General features: G+C 43.4%; 1 protein-coding gene across 1 annotated transcript in view; it reads left to right on the top strand.

The window, feature by feature from the left end:
* gcgra (glucagon receptor a) overlaps positions 1–18,331 on the top strand; it is a 61,289-nt gene extending 42,958 nt beyond the window's left edge. Inside the window, exons 2-14 of the mRNA XM_053613439.1 lie at positions 1,889–2,039; positions 3,984–4,080; positions 5,320–5,427; positions 5,665–5,768; positions 5,890–5,996; positions 8,136–8,295; positions 9,428–9,596; positions 10,225–10,285; positions 12,783–12,852; positions 14,261–14,349; positions 14,741–14,888; positions 15,725–15,766; positions 17,122–18,331. Of these exons, the coding sequence (XP_053469414.1) occupies positions 1,989–2,039; positions 3,984–4,080; positions 5,320–5,427; positions 5,665–5,768; positions 5,890–5,996; positions 8,136–8,295; positions 9,428–9,596; positions 10,225–10,285; positions 12,783–12,852; positions 14,261–14,349; positions 14,741–14,888; positions 15,725–15,766; positions 17,122–17,460 (1,545 nt within the window). The 5' untranslated portion in view covers positions 1,889–1,988 and the 3' untranslated portion in view covers positions 17,461–18,331. The remainder of the gene's footprint in view (positions 1–1,888; positions 2,040–3,983; positions 4,081–5,319; positions 5,428–5,664; positions 5,769–5,889; positions 5,997–8,135; positions 8,296–9,427; positions 9,597–10,224; positions 10,286–12,782; positions 12,853–14,260; positions 14,350–14,740; positions 14,889–15,724; positions 15,767–17,121) is intronic.
* The last annotated feature ends 2,169 nt before the right edge of the window (positions 18,332–20,500 follow it).

Here is a 20,500-nt window from a genome sequence, read left to right as displayed (position 1 = left end):
TATCGGGATTTCAAAAGAATGAGATAATCGGACGTAGACTAAAGATACGGCTGTATAAATAGGGTGCGTGTATAGATTCAGATCCCTCTGGGACGTCTCACCGATTGGATCTCATGTAGTTTTTTTTAAACAATAAAGCGGATTATTTTTGCTTCTCTCATCCGACGTGTTGTAGATTTTTTATTTTCAGTTGTGCATTTTGAGTACGATCACTTACGGGAAAAGGTCATTAGCACCGCTGGTCGTTTTTTGACACGGCACCTTATTCTTGAACAAACAAAGGAAACTACCTCGTTTTCTGTTTTTGTTTACCAAACCTGCTGCTTTATTATTAAAAAAAAAAAGAAAGAACGAAGAAGAAAAAAAAAAAAGAACCAACACACACATATATACTGTAGCCTTTTTGGTACTTATTTTTGAAGATACGGCTTTGACGTATCGGCAGGTTTTTCCACTCTTCGTGTGTACGCTAAAGATCTAAATTGGGCTGGAAAACACCATCACAGGGCCTGGAGGCTACGCCTGACGCGCGTTCTCATTATAGAATTAACTCTGGGCGGTACGCTACTTTAGCCCACACCGTGTGTTTCATTTCCTCCGTTTATTTTCCTTCTTCCCTTCCATCCGCAACAGCTCAGCTGTTACATCTTCTAAACAATGGAAAATCGTTTTTAGAAACGATAGTTCGGACAGAGGTGTGATGCTCAGAACGGTAAAACTACGGTATAATGGCGGCCATTTTGAGGACCGAAATAGCGGACCTAATGCATTGATGTTTTTTTTTTTATATATATATATTTTCATTTATATTAATAATCGACTGTGCTAGTACACCTCACAGCATACAATAAGTCTTTAACAAGCAGCAGTGCAGCAAGACCTTCCTATCATGCTGCCTCATAGCTATACTAGCTAACTAGCTAATTTATAGTACAACTGGAACGTTTTTTTTCTGCGTTAACGTTAGCAATTCCTCATATTGACTTCTCTTCACTATCGCGACAGTTTTCTTCTACTTGTGATGAAACGCATCAGGATCCTGTGCCCACCCTGAACACTGAGGTGGGTTGTGTATGAGATAAATATGCATATGTGTATCAGCAAAACACAATTTTGGTAGGTTTCCCGCTAGTTTAAGTGGAATCTGCGGTCGGGGGAAAAAGTAAATAAGTTGGTTTAGTCTGTTTCATCAACGTTGTGAAATTAAACGCATTCTCTTCTGAAGTAAAACGAGCCATTTTAGCCATCTGTCACCTTTAGTTACGTTCACGTTGCGTCGCGAAGCCGCAGATCCGGTCCCAAATACGACGACCGCAACGGAAATATCACGTCTCCGCAGTAAAATCTAGTCTCTGTACCATTCCCTCGGTCTTTTCTCCAGACTCTCGCCTGCCGTCAGGTGAACAGAGATGAAGATGCAATACGTTAACGTTTACACATGTGGGTGTTTCATATGTATGTCCAGTCGTTAGTGAACAGGCATCTTAATCTACAAGCTAAAGTAAGTGTGTCATGCAGAGTGTTTTCTCAGACGTAAGACAGAATCATGTTCACAGCTGAATGCTATGCGGTCAATCATTAATCTAACAAGAACTGCATGTCAGCGTTGTTAAAAAAAAACCAACATATTTATGTGTGTGTATACGTGTGTATATTTAGAGTGGGTGTCGATTTTTACAGCACTGATCTCATCAGGTCAGGTATGCATTTACAGTTCAATTTACAGAACAATTTTTCTGTTATATTTCCATAAAAATTCTTTTTTTTTTTTTTTTTTTTTTTTTTTTTTAAAAAACAACCCGAGTCAAATGGATGCTTGTTGCCAAACAGTGAACAAAACATGAAAGTTATGCTGTGTGTGTGTGTGTGTGTGTGTGTGTGTGTTTAGGTGTTTAGTGTGGTGACCACTAAAGGACCCCTATGAGGTGATTCCCACCTCAGCCACCCTCAGGCCCCCCACCTAACGTCAGCAGCAGCACGACTAAGGGATGTCACAGGCGTTCATTCTGAGCGTGATCATTTTCTTCGCCTGCACCCAGGTCAGCTTACATCTCTCTCTCTCTCTCTCTCTCTCTCTCTCTCTCTTTCCAGCTCTCTCATCTCCTCATCTGTACACTCTGCGCAAACAGATCAGCTCCCAAAGCTTCGAATTTCACGCTAATACCACCGCCAAAGCCATCACGTTCGTCATCTCGTAGATCGCTAGCTATCTGAGTGCAACTGCGTCAATGTAGCCGCATTGCATTCTGGGACATTGGCATAATGATTTCTCATGATGATGTTAAACTTGGTTAAACCTGACCGTTATAAATTGTGTTTGAGATTGTTGCATTTTTTTCCCCCTCCTATTAAACACTGTTGTAACTGTTCTATGGTTTCCTTTAATTGCAAGTAAAATCCTCATGTATAATTCTTATACATATTACCCCTAAAGTTTTTTTCGCTCAGCCATCCCCTCTCTCTCTCTCTCTCTCTCTCTCTCTCTCTCTCTCTCCTTCATTTTATTTATCGAGTAGCCTCGGAAGCCCTTCTTCTCATTTTCTAAGTGTTCCTGCATGTCAACAACAGATTGAATTTAATAATCTAATAAAAGGAATAAAACACACACATGAATTGAGTTAAATATAAGATTGACACACGGGCTGTGAGTTCCTGCAGGAGTGTGATTGGCAGCTTTGTCCTCCTGGGTAATGAGACAGACAGTCGACATACAGTGGAGTGTTATTTACCTGCAAAACAACATGATTATCCGGAGCCATGCACTGCTTAAGAGTAAGACAACAACATGAAAGGAATGTGTGTTTTATTTCTAAGAGGGATGATGTACACAAAAGATCTACTTACTGTTACTGTTACTGTTACTGTTACTACCCTACAACAGCCCACCCTGAAGTGTTGTATTTTGCCTACTGCAATTTGTCGTTTATTTCGTAATGTCACATGATTATATCCATTGATATTGGAGATTTAATGTTGTGTTAAAATCTGCAAAAGAAGTTGGGTCCTTTTATCACTTATGTCATAGCAGCTATCAACAGTCACAACATCACCAGCCTTTCGTTCTTCTCTCTTGAAGTTAATAAGACGGAAAAAAAAATTTTTTGCCGCTTGTCATGCTAGCGAGAAACCTTAAAGTATAAACTCCTCTGGCTCCTAAAGACTGTCCTCTGACAGAAAAGTGACAGCTTTACTTCTGTCCAATACAAAGCGTTGATGCTGGAGACTCCTTGCATAAAGTTTCACCATATCAGTGATTAGAGGTTTTTCTTTGTTAAATAACAACGCATATTTGAATCTGTTTATTATTAGGCGTATGATTATGCGGAGTGTCTGCCATGCAAGTCTCTGCGTAAGCCGGAATGTATTAGATCGAGCGCATTAATATAAGCCGGTGATTTGCCTTGCAATCAGGACCACTGTCAACAAATGAACACCTTCTGACCAATCAGACGCGATCTCCGTTAGCAAGCTGATCATTTTTGTAGTCGCATCAAAGTTTGGCCGATACTTGACAAAGACACCTTGTGCAAAACCATCCATAGGTATTGCAGTATTTTGAAATATGTAGCTGTGTATGATATGTAGGATTAGTTGGGAGGACGTAACAGCGCGTGCAGGAGTGAGCCAGCCAGGAGTGAGCCAGCCAGGAGTGAGCCAATCAGGAGAATGCCAGACAGAAGTGGGCTGCAGTTATGAAGCCTCAAGACGACAAGGGACTGAACAAACATATATGTAAATGGAGTACTGTTTAGTTAGCGGTATGGGCGTTTGGACTGAATACACTAGATGGTGTTCAGGTTAAAACACAATGGAGTGTTGCTTGAAGTGTTTAGAAAGTTTCATTTCATCTTTTCTATAAAGTACATGGAACCCCGACTACAGAACACGCTCTGTAACGTCACAGTAAGACCATCAGCACAGAATTAGGTCCTAGTGTGCTCATTTTCATTTTATTCAGTGTGTCGTCACTGATTATCTCACAGGTGTCCTCTGCCTTGTCCATGAAACTTTTAATGAGAGAGTGGATGAAGTACGAAGAGGAGTGTCTCAGGAATAACAGCGGAGAACCACCAGCCATGGGTGAGTTTTGTTTTTGTTTTTTTTTTCTTTTTCTCCCAGTGGTTTCTTTCAGAGTTACGTGTAGCTGGATTGCTGGTCAGATCAAAGTCCAGTTAACCTTGTTTGAAGTAGACAGTACCCACTAGGCTTTTGAGCCACCATGAAAGCACCCTCTGATTAGAGATCATGCTTTTATTTAAGACCAGATTCCTTCTTTAGAGGCTCTTCCATAGCCCATATAGCTCAAATATACAGTACGCTGGGGTCCAAAAGACTGAGACCACATTTTTTTTATTCATTTAAAATGGGAAAGGTTTTGAAATGTTTAAAACAAAGAAAGTAAATGTTCAATATCTTGAATATTTCATGTTCTAGATACTGCACTATTTCTAGGTCTATTTAAAAGTATTACCTATTCAAATGTAAGCAAATATGAGATATGGACCATGTAAGCTGCTTTGCACAAAAGGCCAAGTTTTCCTTGAGTCTTATCCATTCCATAAAAACATGTGTTCAGTCTCTCCAATGGATTTGATATACCATGAATCATAAGGTTTTACAAAGTAGTGGAGTCCATGCCAGCTCAAATGCGCGGTCATTATGGCAAAATAGAGAAATGCCAAATACTAAGAAATTCTGAAACTCCATATAATTACATTAAATTAATAATTTTTCTAAATTAAATTAAAAAGAATGCAAAATAGAAGCATTTTCACTATCGGTCTTAGACCTTTGTCCCTCACTTTAGATTCTTAGAAAAAAGACTGACCGTGGTTGCAATACTAGGAGAATACTTGGGATGCATCAAGACATAACTGCATGATTAGTACCCCTAATCCTAACCCCAACCGCTAATCCCTAACCCCAACCCCTAATCCTAACCCTAAACCCTAACCCTAATCCCTAACCCCAACCCCTAATCCTAACCCCTAACCCTAAACCCATAACCTCAACCCCTAATCCAAGTTCCAAGGATGTAAAAGCATGTGCTGAATGTCCAGCCAGGAGTGAGTCAACCAGGGGTGAGCCATTAAGGAGCCACCAAGCCAAGACTGGGCAAGTCGGGGGAAAGACAGTCAGATGTAATCCAGTCAGGAGTGAACCAGCTACAGTAGGAGCTAGCCAGTAAGCCACCGACCAGCCCGGAGTGGGTTGCAGTAATTGACTCTCAATATATCAAGGGACTGAATCTGTGTAGAGTATGGTATAGAGATTTGGTGACCCATGACTCCTCTGATTATACACGGCTCTGTTATGCAGGTTTCGTGTGTAACAGGACATTCGATAAATATGCCTGCTGGCCAGATGGTTTGCCCAACACCACGGTGAGCGTCCCCTGCCCCAAGTACCTGCCCTGGCACACAAAAGGTGAGAGTCCACACACATCAGCAGGAATAATGGTGAAAACTCTTGTGTATGTGTTTACCGCAATTCTACGGGAGACTCAAAGTCACGCACACAGTGTAGAACTGTTTTAAAATAGCACTGCGGTAAACCTACGAGAAACACAGTCGACACAGAACATTTGCATCACATGTCCTGCAACCAGCATCATGACGACAACCAGTCACAGTAAGTGTGTCTTTGACTCTTTGTGTATTCCAGTCCAAAATGGCCTGGTGTATCTGGAGTGCATGGCCGATGGCCAGTGGGCCAAACAGAAGAACGCAAGTGAGTGTGAAACAAACGATCAGGCCCAGACTGACACGGTACGTTTGAAAATGCTTCATTGGTACAGCTGTAACAGTGAAACCATAGCCTCATTAAGATCATGGACAACTTGGAGAAAAAATGATGTACGTGTGGGTGTCTCTGCTTCTATGTTTACAGCAATACTATTTCAAGATCCTCAGTAAATTCAGGATCGTATACACCGTTGGTTATTCTCTCTCACTGGGAGCGCTGGTGCTGGCACTCGGTATCCTGGTGGCTTTCAGGTAAGTTACAGCATTGGATTATTAGTGCATGGCGAGCCTTACAGGTCCTACACCGGACTCCCTCTAGAGTATAAACATAAAGTAAACAGACATGTACAGTACTGAACATGTCAACATTTTTTTTAGTAAATATATTTCCAATGAGGCTATTCACATGAAATTTTCACCAGACTTTGGTATTAACTCAAGAAATCCACACGTATAAAGAAATCCAAACATTAAAATCCATAAATGATGTTATGTGTAATAAAGCGAGACACTGGGGGGAAAAAAGTATTGAACACGCTAACTGAAATGTATTTAATACTTAGTGGAGAAGCCTTTGTTTGTAATGACCGCTTCAAGGCGCTTCCTGTATGAAGAAATTTATCGGCCGCGGTATTCAGGTGTGATTTTGGCCCGTTCTTCTAAACATATCGTCTTTGAATCTTGTTCAGTTGGATTCAAGTCAGGTGATTGACTGGGCCGTCCTAACGCCGTGATTTTTTTTCTCTGAAACCAATTGAGAGTTTCCTTTGCTGTATGCTTTGGATCGTTGTCCTGCTGGAAGCTCCACCCACGTCTCATCTTCATCATCCTGGTGGATGGCAGCAGAATCTTCCGGTAAAGGGCTCCATTCATTGTTCCTTCAGTTATATGAAGTCTGTCAGTACCATGTGATGAAAAACAGCCTACTAGCCCTACTGGCCCCACACCATGATGCTTCCACCTCCAGACTTCACTGTTGGTGTAGTGTTTTTAGGGTGATGTGCAGTGCCATTTCTTCTCCAATCATGGTGTGTAGTGTGACAGCCAAAAAGTTCAGTTTTGCTCTCGTCTGACCAGACTACACTCTCCCAGTATTTCATAGGCTTGTCCAAATGAGTTGTAGCAAACTTTAAACGAGCTTCGCCTTTTCTTTAGTAATGGAGGCTTGCGGGGTGAGCGTGAGCAGTGGAGTTGCATTGCCTGTTGTTTTCTCTGTGACGATGGCACCTGCTGCCTCCAAGTGTTTCTGGAGCTCTTTCCGAGTCGTCCTTGGCTCTTGGGCTACTCTTCTGACTATTCTTCTGACTCCCTGGTCTTGCGAGGAGCCCCTGTGCGTTGCCGGTTGATGACAGAGTGATGTTGCTTCCACTTGCGGATAACGGTCCCGATGGTGCTTACTGGAAGATTCAGAAGTTTTGAAATGCTTCTGTAGCCGATTCCATCAATATGTTTTGCAACAATGAGGTTGTGAAGGTCTTGGGAGAGCTCTTACCCATCATATGTTTCTCGTGTGACACCTTGGTAATAAAAAGCCTTTTTATAGACCATCAATTTACTAACCCAGCTGATATTAATTTGCACAGATAGGAGGTATAATTACTTATGGATTTCAGCTGGTTGCTTGTCTTACCTTGCCTTGGAAAATTGCTTTTTCATAGCTTGTTCAATACTTTTTTCCCGTGTCATTCCACTTTATTACACATAACTTTATTTATGGACTTTGATGTTGTGAATTCTTTATATTTCCTGATTTCTTGAGTCTATACCGATGTCTGGTGAATTTTTCATGTGAATTGCCTCATTTGAAATATATTTACTGAAAAAAATGTTGACGCTTTCAGTACTTATTTCCCCCACTGTAAATTACTTTGTGGTGTTCCCCAAGGATCAATAGAGGAGGTCCACTCTTATTGTCTTTGTACATGCCCTCACTTGACTTGAATGACATCACAGGGGATAAAGTCAAATTATGCATTATGCTCCAGAATGACTAAACCGCTATTTCTAGCATAATTACATGGACAGCTTAAATTTCATTCATTTTGTTAATCGGTCCAAATCTCCAGAACACATGGCATTTCTGCAGCACTACAGCTCTGTCCTTTGGCTCAGTGTGTACAAAAAAAAAAAAGCTGCAAGCCAAAACACGTGGCATGTTTCGTCACTTCCTGCAGTCGAGTTGATTCGGAGTCAAATCTCTTTCTCACTGTTATTGAATCACGCTAGAGTTCGCTTGGAAAGTCCACACCCGGGTGTTACAATAGTGCTGTGTTCTGACGTCCCTAAAGAACCGCACCAAGGGTAAAAATGCACCCGGGCTCAATTCAGATGGACGAAACAATGCATACTGGTGTTTAATAGGACATTATCCATGTGCTGTGATATGTTCAGGAAGCTGCACTGCATGAGGAACAACATCCACATGAACCTGTTCGCCTCCTTCATCCTCCGAGCTGCTGCCATTTTCATCAAAGACGCCTTGTTGGAGAGACCCCACATCAACCCGGGCACCACCACGGACCTCGAGATGGAGCTGTTCGTCAAGAACGAAGTCAGAACCCACCCTGTTTCTTTCCAGTCCATTTTAGCATCGTCCTTTCCCACTGTAATTCAGGAGGACACAGAGTTTAGCGCAGAGGTGTCCAGTCTTATCCGGAAAGGGCCGGTGTGGGTGCAGGTTTTCATTCCAACCAATCAGGAGCCACACCTGATTCCACCTGTTTCATCAGTTGATCTTGGCTTTCAATAGACTCAGGTGTGGCTTCTGATTGGTTGGAATGAAACCCTGCACCCACACCGGCCCTTTCCGGATAAGATTGGACGCCACTGGTTTAGTGCTTCACCCAGGCTTAGCAAAACTAAACAAGCTGAGAGGCTGGCGTTTGCAAGCTCATACTGTCAGAGTTCTGTTTATACATTTTAAATGCGCATTTTTCAATACGATTTTAAACGTTCAGATCATCTGAGGAATAAAAATAAATGGAAACGTCAGGGCTATGGCTGTTTAATCCCTGTTTCTACGCACTGTAATTGTGTGTCCCCTGATAGCCATTTCCTACAGCCATTCCAGCAGCTTAACACATTAAATTTGTGCCAATTAGCTTGTCTTGGCTTGAGGGAGGAATCATTACAACATCCTTTTGTTGTTCTGGATAACTGGCTTTAATTGTTAGTCACAACGTTTAAAGATTCAATCGGGGCAATGTTATCAAAATGAACTTTTGTTTGTATGCGTCTAAACAGCATGGGAAATACCATAGAGGCTCTTGTTTCATTAATACGACGTTAGGTCGATCGCTAGAGGATGCTCATTAAGTAATCTGACATGGAGAACACTCATTCTCTCATAGTCTGTTATAGAATTCAGCCAAGTGTGACCGGTCGCAGTAACAGCGTAAACCCGGCTTAAAGAAGTCAAAAAATGCCGTCATTTCTCCCTAGTACCTTCATAAGCCATTTCGTTTTCATTCCCTGCCTTGACACCTCCCTTAACATGTTCCTTCATTACTCTTTTAAGTCAGTAGGAACACAACATTTATACATAATAAGAGAAGGTTAAAGATGTATTATTCTTTTCGCAATAGAATCAGAGGGGTTTTTTTTTTTTTCCTGAAACAAGAACAACTCGACATTGTTGTGTTTCGAAAGCAGTGTTCTGTCGTTTCACCTCCTGTGTTCTGCAGGTTTTACAGCCAGATGTGGGCTGCAGGATTGGTGTAGTGATGATGCAGTACAGTATCATAGCAAACAGCCACTGGCTGCTGGTGGAGGGGATATACCTACACAACCTGCTGGCTGTCACCGTGCTGACTGAGGGGAACCACTTCAGCATCTACCTGTGCATCGGCTGGGGTGAGGCCTTCGCTAACCTTCCCTAATCATTTCAATCCCCGACAGATCTGCGTATGCTCCAAATAAATCTCTATTCAGATTTTACACCCAAACACACCCCCCCCCCCCCCCCCCCCCGAACAGATGTAGAAATTTTAGCATGGCGTGTAAAATCCTGCATTCTGGCTCTGACAGTTCCTCAGCCTCAGCTACATCACTCCAGTATCGTAATTGGTCTCAACTAGAGATGTGCTTAGGACTGTTTTTTAAAAATCTTGCTCACACCGTTATCACGTTTCTTTATACCTGCCTGAGATATTTGCTAATGCATTTATTCTATTGGTTCTATTTCCCAAAAATGTAAACAAAATATAGGGTGTCCCAAAAGTCTCTATACTGACCCCCCCAACCCCCCCCCCCCCAGTCCCTCATACCTCATACCTCATACCTCAAACCAAGCTGGAAAGAAGAAAACCCTACATCTGCTCCATCCGAAGAATTGATTCATATTCAGTTCCACCCCTAGTGTACATTTTTCATGTTTTTAGCATGTTATCAGTCTGCCCAAATATAACGGCAGCGTTTCCTCGCTTCAAGTGTTTAAAATAATATTCCTGTTGTGTGTCGTCTTCTCTTTTCTTTCCAACAGGAGCTCCACTGATCTTTGTTCTGCCCTGGATCGTTATGAAATATATCTACGAGAACGAGAAGTACGTTTTCACTACGCATCTGAATGAAATAAAGGGTCAATTAATTATACCGTCTCAATTTCTACAAAATTTCCAGCCGTACAGCGGCTCAAAAGTAGCGCACGGCCGCTCTAAAATCCACCGGGATCTCAGATGTAAACAACGCAAACACGATAGTGTTCATTAAGGATGCAGTAACTCGCCGTAGCTACCGAGGTAGCTCCCGGACTTGCTCAGTTGAACAGATTAAATAATGCGCTTACTCAGCGATGTGAAGTTTTTCTGTAAGTGGACATCTAGGGAAGGAGCCTCCAGTGTCAGAGGTACAACTGTAACTTATTGGTCTTCGGGGTTCGGCGTAAATCTTTTAAGGGTTCCTCTGGAGAAACAAACCAAAGAACCTTTTAACGTTCTAGATGTTTTTGTTAAGAATGTCCGTCAGGATTATTCTCGGTTCCTATTTCTGTCCGACGTAACATCGTGAAGTGGTCCTGAACAGTCGGAGCGGCCGAGCGGCTTTCATTACGTGTTTTGTTCATTACGTTTTGTTTCTGGATGCAGCCCAAAGCCAGAAGGCGATCGTTCTGCCTCACATGCAGCTGTTGTATAACAAATCAAGCGCGTAAGAGACGTATAAGGTACGAGAACGTGAGCTACGCCATGGCAACTACTACTCTGCGCTCTACTACAGTGACGCTGCACAGATGAGCCGCTTGACTTTTGAAGGACTAGCTGGGGAAAAACGTGTTGCGTCCTCAGAGTTTCTTCAGCTAAGCGCATCAATTTCACAGCCCCTCTTATGCTCTGGATGGCTTTCAGGACGTAAATTACACTCGATGGCTGATGCTCCGTGCTTACGTATTAGTAATATAAACACGGATCTCTTATTTGTCGGTTCTTTTATGATGTATGATCAGGGTTTATTAATCCTTTACAGTCCCAGCTTATCGTCCAGTTATTCTTCTCAACGCGTTTGATTTTCAATACAGTAATGTTGTTAAATAAACTTTAAAAAAAACATCTGCGCTGCGGTTATAAAGGGGGTTCAGGGAAATGTTTTTACATCAGAAGCGGGTGTCTGGCTGCAGCCCTGGTCCGTATGATGAACTGCGTTCCTGGAAAATGACACAGAGTCTCATCTTTCACTCGAAAATAAAAAATGAAGACTACAGCGAGCTCACTGGAAGTAGTTTTGGAGTATGTTCGGTTGTTGCGTAAGTTCTGTAAATGTCACGGTGCATTCTCTCCGCTGTGGGTCAGCTCCTGCCCGTTTCATCTAGTCACTCTCTCCCATGTGGATGAGGATGAGCCGGCATGCACCGCTGCTCCTGTTCCTGTCCGCAGGCTGATCTTAGGACCTGCTGATTTGATTTAAAAAAAAACTCCCAGTGGACGAGTCCGTCCTTGGCTCACCTTCGCCTTATAGGTTGCCGTCTTTTAAAAGCCTGTTAAGTGTAAAATGGTGTGCACTTTCATCCTGGCAAGGTAACCTCTACTGACAAAGAATGTGCCGGAGATAGGATGCACTCCACTGGGCATGAGCTAATGATTTACACTGAGTCTTTGTCAATTTGTCAATTTCCATGGACAGACTCGGTTCCAGCACCAAAATCCTGCTTATCAGGAGCTATAAACTATAAAATGAAGTGGCTTGTCCACAGGCTTAGAGCCTGCAACATCTCAAGCAGCTCAAAGTTGTTGTTTTTCTTTTGTTTTTGTTTTGTTTTTTCCATGACTACCATTTAAAAATAATAAATGAGTTGTTGGAAGCAAAAAATCGAAACTATGAATCAATAGTAGGCAGAACGATGGTGCATTGGGATGGCGCATCAGGGTCCCGAGTTCGATCCTGAGCTCTGGATGTCATCGTTGGCAGCAGTTAGTCGTACAGGTTTATTGTTGTCGTTGTTTTTTCTGCAAGTAGCTTCTCAAATGCAACGCTTTGTCAGCGCTGTCAACATGGCTCCTGTTCACGTCTGAGCAACCGACACCAAAACGGATGCCGGAGATCCATTCGTCTCCAGTGATTGCTTTACCCTCGTCAGGGTCACGGTAGAGCCAGAGTCTATCCCAGGAGCACCGAGTGCGCGCAAGCAAAACACCCTGGATGGGACGCCAGTTCTATACACATTCACACCTAGGGGGAAATTTATTATAGCCAATCAACCGGCCTGCATGTTCTTGGGAGGTGGGAGGAAACCAGAGAACCCAGAGGAAACCCACATGGACCGAGGAAGAACAGGCGAAAACTCCGCACAGACAGTAACTCGAGCGAAGGTCGACCCCGCGTCAGTCCTGCCGTGACCGAATTCCGATTCAGAGCATCTAGAAGTCTATTTAAAAACGTGACGGCACCGAGAACGAACTAAACGGCGCAAGTCGGTGCAAGAAAATATTTATAAAAAAAAAAAAAAAAGGCATTCTTATGAAAACGATTCTGTCTCCTGAAAGCGGTTAGCATCTTTTGTGTTTAATACACAGTATATCTAAAGTGTGTAATATCTATTTGTGTCCGCAGTTGCTGGGAGCAGAACATAAACATGGGGTACTGGTGGATTATTCGGTCTCCCATCCTACTGGCAGTGCTGGTGAGAGTCTGTCTGCTTCCGTCACTTTAGGGACTTTAAGCAGCAGCTGCGGAACGGAACGGCTACGGCGACCGGAAGTGAGCCGTTACGCCGCCGTAGCCGAGAACGTAAAAACCACTGAGCGACCGTAAAACAAGACAGCACAACGCGGTCATTCATTTACATTTACATTTACATCTATCCACTTAGCAGACGCTTTTATCCAAAGCGACTTACAAATGAGAAAGACACAAGCTATTTATTTATTTATTTATTTATTTATTTATTTATTTATTTATTTATTTATTTGAATTCTTCTCATAAGAAGAAATTTTACTCTATTATGATGCCAATAAGTCTAAAAACCTACATTTACCGTCTAAGCAATACAGTATTTGTGTTTTAATCTCGATGACATGGAGGAAGACCGATACCTCAATGGATTTCGATCCGAAAATTGAAATTAGCTGACGTTTAGAACATATCTACACGGATTAAATGACAGCAGAACGTCACGAACTAGCAGGTGAAGTCGCATCAGAATGCCGTCGCCGCTCCATTCGCAGCTGTTGCTTAAAGCCCCTTTTCTGTCCACTTGCACTCGCTTGCAGTACTTAAGTGTTCCGATGATTGACTGCTAAACACCTCTCCGGACTGAATGTGGACTGCACTCCACATAAAAGGCTCGCCACAGGAAGCGTGAGATTATACAGACCTCTTGCCTGTGCGGTAATCGTTGAGGCCATCGAGAGAAATTGCGTCAAATTGTTTAATGGACTACTTTTAACCTGGCAGCACTTAAACCATTACATCCAATCCATTCGCCGATTGCTGGTATTAGGGACACATAAATGCGTTCGTTTATTTATTTATTTATTTATTTATTTATTTATTTATTTATTTTCAGATACAGTATGAGTACAAGTACAAGCTTTCGGTATTTGTCGACACCGATACCGAAAGGAGTCGCCTCCTTGGCATTAATCAATTAACCTCACGCATAAGATGTCTTATCGGGTTATTTGTATCGTACGAAGACGCTGTAGTTCCTCCTCTCGATATATTCTTCGAGCGTAGTTTGCGGTCTGCTTTGCTTCGATCGGCATCGTTAATCGAGGATTGCGTCCAGATGTTCTTAGCGGATTAGAGGATTATGTCGTCTGTTCGTTAGTGTGACGGCGTACGCTAGGCCTTCGTCACGTCGAATCGCCCGATAGCGGAGCATTTAATGAAATAAACACAGGATCAGACTGATACCCAGTACCGTTATTGGTCCTGATGCATCCCTACCCGTTATAAAGCGTGACCGATCGCACGCGCGCCGTCTGAGCAAACAGATGTCACGGTTGTGCTACCTTAACGTGACATAATGGTGGTAAGCATGGCCTGGAGATGATTAACCTTCGTGTCTGCTTTCTCCTGTACTCAGATCAACTTCTTCATCTTCATACGCATCATTAAGATCCTCGTGTCCAAGCTGAGGGCTCACCAAATGAGATACTCCGACTACAAGTTCCGGTGGGTGTTCACGGGTACTCAAACTGAATGGGCGTCTGTCCAACGTAATCTGCCAAATACCTTTTGAGAATCACACCGCACCTTTCCCAGCGTTATTAGCTTATCGAGTTCTTTATAGTTATTAGCCTGTCCGGTGTGTTGAATTGAATGGGTTTTAATCCAACTCAAAAAAATACGTTTAATCTAAACTAATAACGTCAACTCGGCCCTAACGTGTTCTGTGTTTATTCTACGGCTCACCAAAATATCATTGCACGCATTTAAATAACGAGCCTAACATTTGTGTAGTTTATAGATCATATACCGAGACGGTCGATGGGATTTATTGGCGGTCTCCAGTTTGCATTACCGTCTTAACCCCGCTTTGGTTTTGTTATGTCGCTGTGTCCAGGCTGGCGAAGTCCACCCTTACGCTCATCCCCCTGCTTGGTAGCCATCTGGTCCTGTTTTCCTTCGTCACCGATGAGTCTACCTCGAACGGCGCCATCACCCTGCGGCTCACGAAACTCTTCATCGACCTCGTCTTCAACTCCTTCCAGGTGACGCAGGAATGCCTTCTCAGACGTTCCGACACGATATATACCGGACGGAATCGACACCGAGCGCGCGTAGTTAACACTGAATCTGGGTTCGGATCTTACAGTGTTTCTAGATCTTTCTAGAGTTATAGTATTTCTCCTCGGATAGCTGGACGCGTCTCGTTAGACTTTAAACTTTTTTTTTTTTCCCGTTCCTGGAAGAAGCTTTATTTACACAAATAAAATGACAGAAATCCATCTGACTGTGATGTGAATTTTCTATACAGATGATTTAAAAAGAAAAAAAAAAAGTGTGGATGCCGCTACTTGCTGTATTTAAGTCTCGTAGCGTGCGTCGGCGATCGGACGCCATGTTGCGGCGCTCAGGTGATATCAGATATTACTGGAGTCACTAATACTGAAGGAAAAAAAAACCCAACAACAACAACACAGAGCTAATTGCGGTGAAAGTACGGGCATCGCAGTCATGCCGAGGCACCTTGCGATAAACTGACCCTGACACTCACGTGGAGCGCAGCTCCCGGGTGCGTCAAATCCACATCATCCAGTCGTCTGGAATCGTCCTGATGAAGCTCAGCTCGTCTTAACAAATCAGAAGAGAGGCGTTCTCTTGTTGATCTGGACCATAAGGAGACTTGTTCGGTCTTTTGTTGTGTGTTGTAAAGCAGGTGACTGACGGGGGGTTTGGGGGAATGTGACAGTGATGGACTCGGTCAATCTGTGCATGCTCTGATTTATGATTTTATAAATAATTATTATCCTTGAGATCCTGGCACACACTAAAACAGCGTTCCGCCACTGATCTGTCCTACTTCTTGCATGTGTTGTGTTTACAGGGGCTGCTGGTGGCCATCCTGTACTGCTTTGTCAACAAAGAGGTGAGCTGAACACTATCATCATCATCATCTTTTCTTTTTTTTATTATTTTTTTACCTACATTGTCTCCCAATTTGATCATTTGCCAATTCCCACTCACTAGCCAGCTCCCAAATCATGCGAATCATGCGATAGCTACCAACCAGGGAGCGTGAAGCCTAACACGTGCTTCCTCACGAGACACATGAAGCCAGGCAAACACTTCACACTCGGAGGAAAGCGCTTTCTCTCTTCCCGCTCTTCCACGTATACGAGCTCACACATGCCCGCGATTGGTCACAATCCAGAGTCCCTGTGAGTCGCAGCAGAATGCCCACGTTGTAGCCCTTACCTTTGTGATGTGATACGAAGGATACGCCATGATATGAATAAGCGTTTGAAAAGTGTACCCTGCCTTGTGCCCGATGCTTCCTGGGATAGGCTCCAGGTTCCCCGTGACCCTGAAAATGTCACGAAGATGGATGGATTTTGGTAGCACTGACGTCGCTTCTACCAAATCTAGTCCCGTCCAGCTCGATTGGTCTGAAATTTCTTATCTGAGAAAGCCAACACTGTTCTTTCGCAGAATGCACGATATGAATGCGCTAAACATATGTGGACCATCGCACCTATATGTGGTTCTTCTCCAAACCGAATTGTCCAGGAGGTCTTCGTATGCTGTAGCATTACAATCTCCGTTCACTGGAACTGAGAAGACGTGGTTTGCCAAGGTTGGAATGGAAGGACTTGAGCAGGGGTGTCCGATCTTCTCCGGAAAGGGCCGGCGTGGGTGAAGGTTTTCATTCCAACCAAGCAGAAGCGTTTTGGAATGAAAACCTGCACCCACACCGGCCCTTTCCGGAGAAGATCCGACACCCCTGGACTCGAGCGTCCACAGAGAGTGTCCCTGACCTCACTAATGCTCTTATGGCTGAATGGGCAAATCCCCAAGGTCACACACCAAAATCCCAGAGGAGTGGAGGTTATTATAACGGAAAATGGCGGCGTAAATCTGGAATGGGATGTTCAACGGGCTCATATGATTGTGATGGTCATATAGACCGATAAGACGTTTAATGGGATGCTACGCACTGACTACAGCTATATTTAGCCGACCAAATCTGGTATCTTGTTATTACTAGCCTTGGATTATGTGGTGCGTCTGGCAGACGAGTCCCTGTGAATGAGCCGTCAAACAGTATGCGAACAATAACGTGTTAGAACAGGAACGTTATCATAAACCGCTGATCTGGCTTGCAGACGAACTAGCGTCGGACGTTCAGCTTTGAGAACGCTGTGATGTTCAAATGCCATTATTGTTATTATTATTATTATTATTATCTCTGTGGACGTTTAGATTCGACCTTTTCTCCTCCAGGTTCAGTCCGAGATCATGAAGTTCTGGAAGCGCTGGAGGGGGAAGGACATCGACGAAGACTACCGTCACACCTATAGCAACACGGCTCAGGTGTCCAACAACAAACACGTCCAAGCCGCTTCCAGCAAGCTGAGGCTGCAGGACGTCTCGTGCTCGAGTTCGGTCGTCTGCACGTCTGAGGAGAAGCAGCTGCTGGCGCTCAACTGCCATAACGGCACGGACCGCCTGCGCTTCACTTCCAAGGCACCGGACAGTACCAGCAGCTCCAACGGCACGCCGGCCGAAGAGCCGATGGTGTGCAATCAGGACCCACGAGGGAGCATCGAGAGCAACATGTGAGGACACGCATGTATGTATGTGTGTGTGTGTGTGTGTGTGTGTGTGTCAGTGATTCTCACACACTCTCGGCTCCGAGCCGACGGTCCGAGCGAGCAGCACCGTGACGGGTGTAATGTGTATTTGAGAGTGTGTGCATGTGTGTGTGTGATGTGTAAGTGTGTGTGAGCACCTCAGTGATCGCTCTACGCTGGTGTGAGCTGCCCATCTCATGTGAAAAGAAAAAAAAAAAGAAAGAAAATAAGTGTTCGGTTGTAACACACACCACCACACCGTCATCACACCACCGCTGCGTCTTCAGCACACGGACCGGAACGGACCTGAAAAGAAAAAAAAAATACAAAAACCTCAATGAAACTTACAACATGAACCTCAGACGGACACAGCAACCCGGACTGTACCTTTTCACCTCGGATAACGGTCAACGGTCCGGATCGATCCGACTGCGGATCATGGATTCTTCGACGTACATACCGAAGTGTGAATGAAGGAGAGGAAATACAGCACTCGCGTAGGATCTCCGGTGGTGTTTCCGGGTCCACTCTGACAGGACAGTGGTTCTGAAAGCCAAATCATGATTATGAACGATTGCTTAGTATTTAAAGAAATGATTTGTGACCAAGAACGTAAAAATGAAATGGACCGTCTCTAGTTTTATCTTCAATGTCGTCTCGGAGAACGAAAGGCGCTTTTTTTTTGTGTCATTTGTGTAACTTGTCAGGTTTAATTATTGCCATTGGGTTTTTTTTTTTCTATACGGTCTCAAACAGACGAAGATCGGTGCGATTGAACGATCTACTCATGCAGTTCGGAAGGTGTGCCTTTTTTTCCCCCCAGATGTGTAAAAAAAAAAAAAAAAAAAAAACACAACAAAGTCAACCTCACATGATTTGTCCCCGTCGGTCAGGTTTGGTTAGTCTATTAATCGACAGGTTGCGAGTTCATTTTATTTACAAGACTAACGTAAGCCAAGTAGGAAATTTTCCCACAGTGAGAGAAATCAACGGTGCTATCTTTTCCAGCGATAACTGAAACACCGCGTAACTTCACGTCTCGTGCCAGCTTTCTAGAATATTTCCTGACCCTAAGACATATGGACCATATGCTTTCACATTTAAGCTGATATGAAAAAAGAAAGTAACTCACTCGACACGCTGTCACCGTCGATGCTCTCACCAGGCCTAGCTAGGAACGGCACTAACTAGCACACTAGCATAGTGATTTAGCATAGCTTACGATTCCGATTTGATTTTTTTATTATTATGAAATAAAGATTGGGTCTAAAAGACTGGTGTGAAGATTGGTGATGATGAGGAGGTTGTTTGTATACGCTGTAGCTTTGGAGCCAGAAGAATCGAGTGCGGCTGTTAGCTGCTTGACTCCAGTGAGACCTCGCATCACCGATCATTGAAAGCCCCAAAAATACACACGTTCATTTTTATATACACTGCAAGAGTGAAATACGTTCAGTTAAATTCGATGTAAATCTGCTAACAGGACGAAACGTTTCGCCACCGTGTTTGTTTTTCTTGCGTCTCCCCGCCTTTGCGATCCGATTGGTCAAAAAGACCTTGACGTCGCACGAACGTTCCTCCAGCGTTCCACAGGATTACATGTAAAATGTCGGCTCCCCGTGGAGTGTAAGCAGCCTAAAACCTCACGCAGCAAAACACACGCATCGTTTTTTACCAGTCGATATCGTGCCCGTTAGTCTTAATTATCGATAAACTATTGATACTTCGTCAAAGCCCTAAACATTACTAACAGATACGCAGCATTAAACATGACGCAGAAATGATGTGCATTTGGTCCATCTGTTCCTTTTTTATGGGCTACTGTAAAGGTATACGATACACAACGATACAAAAATACACGGTCGCACAAACCCACAGCTGCTCTAGCAAACGCTAGACTGTGATTACCCTGTAACACATCTACAAAGGTACGGTCTAGATTAACAGAAACTCCCGACGCATTAAGTTAATACGTTACCGTGAATCACCGCAACGAGCCAACTGGCACACGAGCAGTTTTCCCTCCGATGGCGTCACGTTAAAAATAGCCTGACCTTAGCCGTGCACTGAAAAAACATATACAGCGTAAAAAGTTGGACTCGATTCCTTAACTGGGCATCATGCCAAATCAGATTGGCTGATTGATTCCTCTTCTTTTCTCACTTGTTAGGGTGTCATGTAAGACGGTTGCTGTCACGAACGAAAATCTGTTTTTAGGTCCTCATGGGTGCGCCACGAAGCCATAACGGCTCACCAGCCGTTACAATTCTGAACAAACTATATCGACTTGATCAAAAAGTAAAAGGGGGGGGAAAAAAAACAGACACATTACTGCAGTCATACAAACGTAAGCTCGGTACAGAAAGTGTGCAATTGTGTGTCTTAATGGAAAACTGCAGCCACAGCGCCATGTCGTGTGCGTGTAGTGAGAATAAAGACTAGGAGGATGACGAGGATGAAGACAAGGATGATGACTCTGGGTAGTGGGGGGGGGGGGGGGCTTGGCTGTTTGCACAATGTTAATTTATAATTGCTAAAAATGTAGATATCTGTACATCTTGCCTGAAATGTAATATGCCTTACTTTTTTTTTTTTTTTGCATGTGTGTAAGTCCGTGTCTGTTGTGTGCACAATGCATGTGGGGTGTTTTGTACCTGTGTGGGCCTCCACAAGGGCAGGGTGCCATTTCTTTTTTTTTTAGAGCCAACCTTGGTGTTAGATGTGTTCGGAATAGCATCTTTCTTGTGTGCTACTAAACATTAAAAGAAACCAGTTTTTTTTATACTCCTTTGGATCTGAGAAATGATTCAGTCGTGTCTTTAGGGCAAATCTAAAGAGTTCCTAAACCTTGCAGGTGGAGGATTTTTTTTTTTTTTTTTTTTTTTTTTTTTTTACCAGAAGCTTAACAAGTGCAGTATATTACAAAATACACACCATACACAGAAATAATGCTCTCTCCAGGAAAAAAAAAAAAAAACAGGGAAGGTCTTTATTGCCATAAAAAGATCAAAGGGCTAAATCTGTGCTTA

The sequence above is a fragment of the Ictalurus furcatus genome, chromosome 24 (assembly GCF_023375685.1).
Source record: "Ictalurus furcatus strain D&B chromosome 24, Billie_1.0, whole genome shotgun sequence".
NCBI lineage: Eukaryota > Metazoa > Chordata > Actinopteri > Siluriformes > Ictaluridae > Ictalurus > Ictalurus furcatus.
This window is presented reverse-complemented; position numbering and strand designations above follow the sequence as displayed.